Consider the following 3,973-nt stretch of genomic DNA (forward strand, 5'->3'; position numbering starts at 1 on the left):
CTCCAATTTGCATATTCTTAAAGCTCAGTAACTACAACATTTAGTGGACCTCAGCAATAGCAATTCAGCTTTTGTATGATGAAATAGAGATGGAGCTGCCAAATCCTTGCGTGTATCATGAACTAAGCATGAAACGTCAAACTGAATGAATCAGACGCCAGGTAGGGTTCGTACCGGTCCGAGTCGGAGGCGCCAGCGCGGGAGGCAGCGGCGAGACGGGAAGAGGCTGCGGCGCGGATGGGCGCGACGAAGGCGGCTTCAGGACCCGTGTAGGCGGAAAGGGTCTGGGAATCGAGGAAGCCGAGGAGGCGGAGCACGAGAACCTGCGCCGCCGCCGCATCCCCGCGCTCGAGCGCGGCGTCGGCGCCGAAGAGGAGGGAGTGCATCCGCTGAAGCAGCTCGTCCACCTCCTTCCGCCAGTTCGTCTGGCTGGCGGCGGAGGAGGAATCGGCAGCGTGGGGTTGCTCCTCCATTTCGGGTGTTTCAGAGTTTCGGCGATTTGGGAATTCTCGATTCTCCTCCCGCTCTTTCGCGGCTGCAGGGTTTTGCGGCGTTTTTACCGCGTTTAGTTGGTGACAATTTTGGATGGTGGTTTTCAAAAGGAAAAAGCTTACCTTCAACCGACCGATAACGCTCGCGCGTCCACCGGCTCCGCGTCCGTCGGATCGTGTGTTGATCAGATGGACGAGAGCGTTCCTCGCTTCCGCGTCACGCGCATTCGTTTCTGAAACTGGGCGGCTGTTTCAGGAATAATTAACGCAGCTGTAACGCTCCCGCAGTGCTCCCGCTCCCGCAGCTCCGTTGTGTCTGTTAGGGCGGCGGCGGTGGGATCTGGTAGGGCAACGGCAGGCGGCGACCAACGGCAGGCGGCGACCAACGGCGGGGGTGACGCGGGCGCATCCAACGCGGTGGCGACGACGACCGACACAAGCAGGTACGGCCGCGTGCTCCTTCCCCCCATTTCTGGTCGCCTCTCAGACGGTTCTCCTCTGCTCGGCGGCTCCTCCTTGGCGGCTACGCGGGCTCGTCACAGTGGTGCTCTGTTGTAGTGAGGCGCCAACATCGGCGCACCGATGTAGGTGTTGGATTGTAGATGTGTAGCTGTAGCAGGGGATTGGGATTTCCTCAGATCTGTTTTTGTTGCAGAAACTTCTGATTCCTTTGTAGCTAAAATTTGGCTCGTTATAGTGATGTGTTGTAGGAATTTCTGTAGCTCAAATTTGGCTGTAGGTGCTCCGTGTATGTTATCTGTTTGCTGTACTATTAGGTAATCTCTGAATGTTCTAGGTTCTCCTGTCCTTTGATGTTCTAGGTTGTTATAGTTCAAATTGGCTAGTAGGTAATCTCTGAAGCCAATTTCTGTAGCCAATTTGAGCTACAGAAATTTCTGAAACTTAGTGATGTTCAGAGAGAAGTTCAGAGAGAAGTTTCTGTAGCCAATTTCTTTGATGTTTAGAGAGAAGTTTCTGTAGCCAATTTGATGTTCAGATAGAAGTTTCTGTACCAATTAGTGATGCATTAGTGTAGGTTATGCTTCGGGAATTTTTGTACTTTATGCTTTCTGAAACTTTTGATATTTAGTTATTGTAGGTCATGTATGATTTCTGAAACTTAGTTTTTGCTTTCTGAACTACAGATACGTTTTCTTTAAAATTTAGTTATTGTAGGTCATGTTTTCAATACTTTTCTCTGAAACTACTCATGTAGTTATCCATTTTGTTTTCTGAAACTACATATATCCTTTCTCTGAAATTTTAACTACTGTTCCAATACTTTTCCATGATTTAGACTAGCTAATGTTCTTTCAAACCTTGTGTTGCAGAATGTCTATCTTTCAAACTCGTTGGTCAGCAAAGCGGCTGCGCGAAATAGCCAATAACATCAAAGGGAAAAAGAGAGATGTAATAAGCAAGTCCAGCTTCGGGGATTTGTCGTATATATCTCCTTTGGTCCCTCCTCCCGAAGAGCTTCTTGATTTCATTATTATGAACATTGACCCTAAGAATCGTGTGCTGAAGTATGTAATCTTTTGCTTTTTTGTATTTCTTTCCTGTTGCATAACACCTTTTGTTTTCTTTATTCTCGCAATATCTATTGTTTCTTTTTGTGAATTGCAGGATTAATGACCACAAGGAGATCCACTTTTCAAAAGACATGGTTAAGAAGATATTCAATGTCCCATCTGGTAGCAAACCGATAGAGTTCGGGAAGAGGGGCAAAGCTGATTTCCGTGAAGTTTATCTGCGCGGCGGGGATAGGGCTCCGATACCCAACGCAGTTTCTGTCTTATCAAAAGCAGATGATGATGACACCATCGAGAGGTCATGGGTATTACTGTGCCTGGCTTTGGTCCTAGCTCCTGGGACAGGAAACATGATCCCCCTAGATTATCTTTACACCCTACGAGATATGAGCATGGTCCATGAGTTTGAGTGGGATGAGCATATCCTGTGTGATGTGATGAGAGAAGTTAAAAAATATCAGGATAGGAGGAATGAGGGTAGAGGGAAATTTCTCATCGGTGGATGTCTATCAATGCTTCCGGTACACCCTTGATTCCTGTAACATCCCACTCCTTTTATCCCGCAACAACAAATCTTTTTCTTGAGGTGCTGATGTTTTCTTTTCTTTTTTGTGTCTTTTTTGCAGATAATTTATATGGACCATCTTGATGTGCCAAGAGGATGCATAGTTGATCACACCATCAACTACTCGCTTCCTAGAGCTTGTTTCGTTCATGAAATGGACTTTTATGCTGTTGTTGCAGTGGACACCCTGGATGATGGGTTTGGGAAGCGTCCTGTAAGTGATTGAAACTGAAAGACCTTGCTTTTTTTTATATAGAAGACATTTGTCTGTTGCAATTCTTACTTATTTTCTCTTCTTTGTAATGCAGTTCAGGACCAGTACACCGTACGCAGTAGTTGAGTTCATGTCATATGTAGATCAACATCACCAAGGAGCTACTAGTGAACATGTCACAGAGGAATTGCTGGAAATCAGCGACCAAGGTGTTGGAAATATGCCCTAGAGGCAATAATAAAAGTATTATTATATTTCCTTGTTCATGATAATTGTCTTTTATTCATGCTATAACTGTATTATCCGGAAATCGTAATACACGTGTGAATACATAGACCACAATATGTCCCTAGTGAGCCTCTAGTTGACTAGCTCGTTGTGATCAACAGATAGTCATGGTTTCCTGGCTATGGACATTGGATGTCGTTGATAACGGGATCACATCATTAGGAGAATGATGTGATGGACAAGACCCAATCCTAAGCCTAGCACAAAGATCGTGTAGTTCGTTTGCTAGAGCTTTGCCAATGTCAAGTATCTCTTCCTTTGACCATGAGAGCGTGTAACTCCTGGATACCGTAGGAGTGCTTTGGGTGTATCAAACGTCACAACGTAACTGGGTGGCTATAAAGGTGCACTACAGGTATCTCCGAAAGTATCTATTGTTTTATGCGGATCGAGACTGGGATTTGTCACTCCGTGTAAACAGAGAGGTATCTCTGGGCCCACTCGATAGGACATCATCATATGCGCAATGTGACCAAGGAGTTGATCACGGGATGATGTGTTACGGAACGAGTAAAGTGACTTGCCGGTAACGAGATTGAACAAGGTATTGGATACCGACGATCGAATCTCGGGCAAGTAACATACCGCTAGACAAAGGGAATTGTATACGGGATCGACTGAGTCCTTGACATCGTGGTTCATCCGATGAGATCATCGTGGAACATGTGGGAGCCAACATGGGTATCCAGATCCCGCTGTTGGTTATTGACCGGAGAACGTCTCGGTCATGTCTACATGTCTCCCGAACCCGTAGGGTCTACACACTTAAGGTTCGATGACGCTAGGGTTATAAAGGAAGTTTGTATGTGGTTACCGAATGTTGTTCGGAGTCCCGGATGAGATCCCGGATGTCACGAGGAGTTCCGGAATGGTCCGGAGGTAA

General features: G+C 46.2%; 1 protein-coding gene across 1 annotated transcript in view; it reads right to left on the minus strand.

The window, feature by feature from the left end:
- The window catches only part of LOC119308039 (ATPase family AAA domain-containing protein FIGL1-like), a 14,665-nt gene extending 14,119 nt beyond the window's left edge, over nucleotides 1-546 (minus strand). Inside the window, exon 1 of the mRNA XM_037584152.1 lies at nucleotides 175-546. Coding sequence (XP_037440049.1) covers nucleotides 175-473 — 299 coding nt within the window. The 5' untranslated portion in view covers nucleotides 474-546. The remainder of the gene's footprint in view (nucleotides 1-174) is intronic.
- Between the last annotated feature and the right edge of the window lie 3,427 nt (nucleotides 547-3,973).

This window comes from Triticum dicoccoides, chromosome 5B (assembly GCF_002162155.2).
Source record: "Triticum dicoccoides isolate Atlit2015 ecotype Zavitan chromosome 5B, WEW_v2.0, whole genome shotgun sequence".
Taxonomy (NCBI): Eukaryota; Viridiplantae; Streptophyta; class Magnoliopsida; order Poales; family Poaceae; genus Triticum; species Triticum dicoccoides.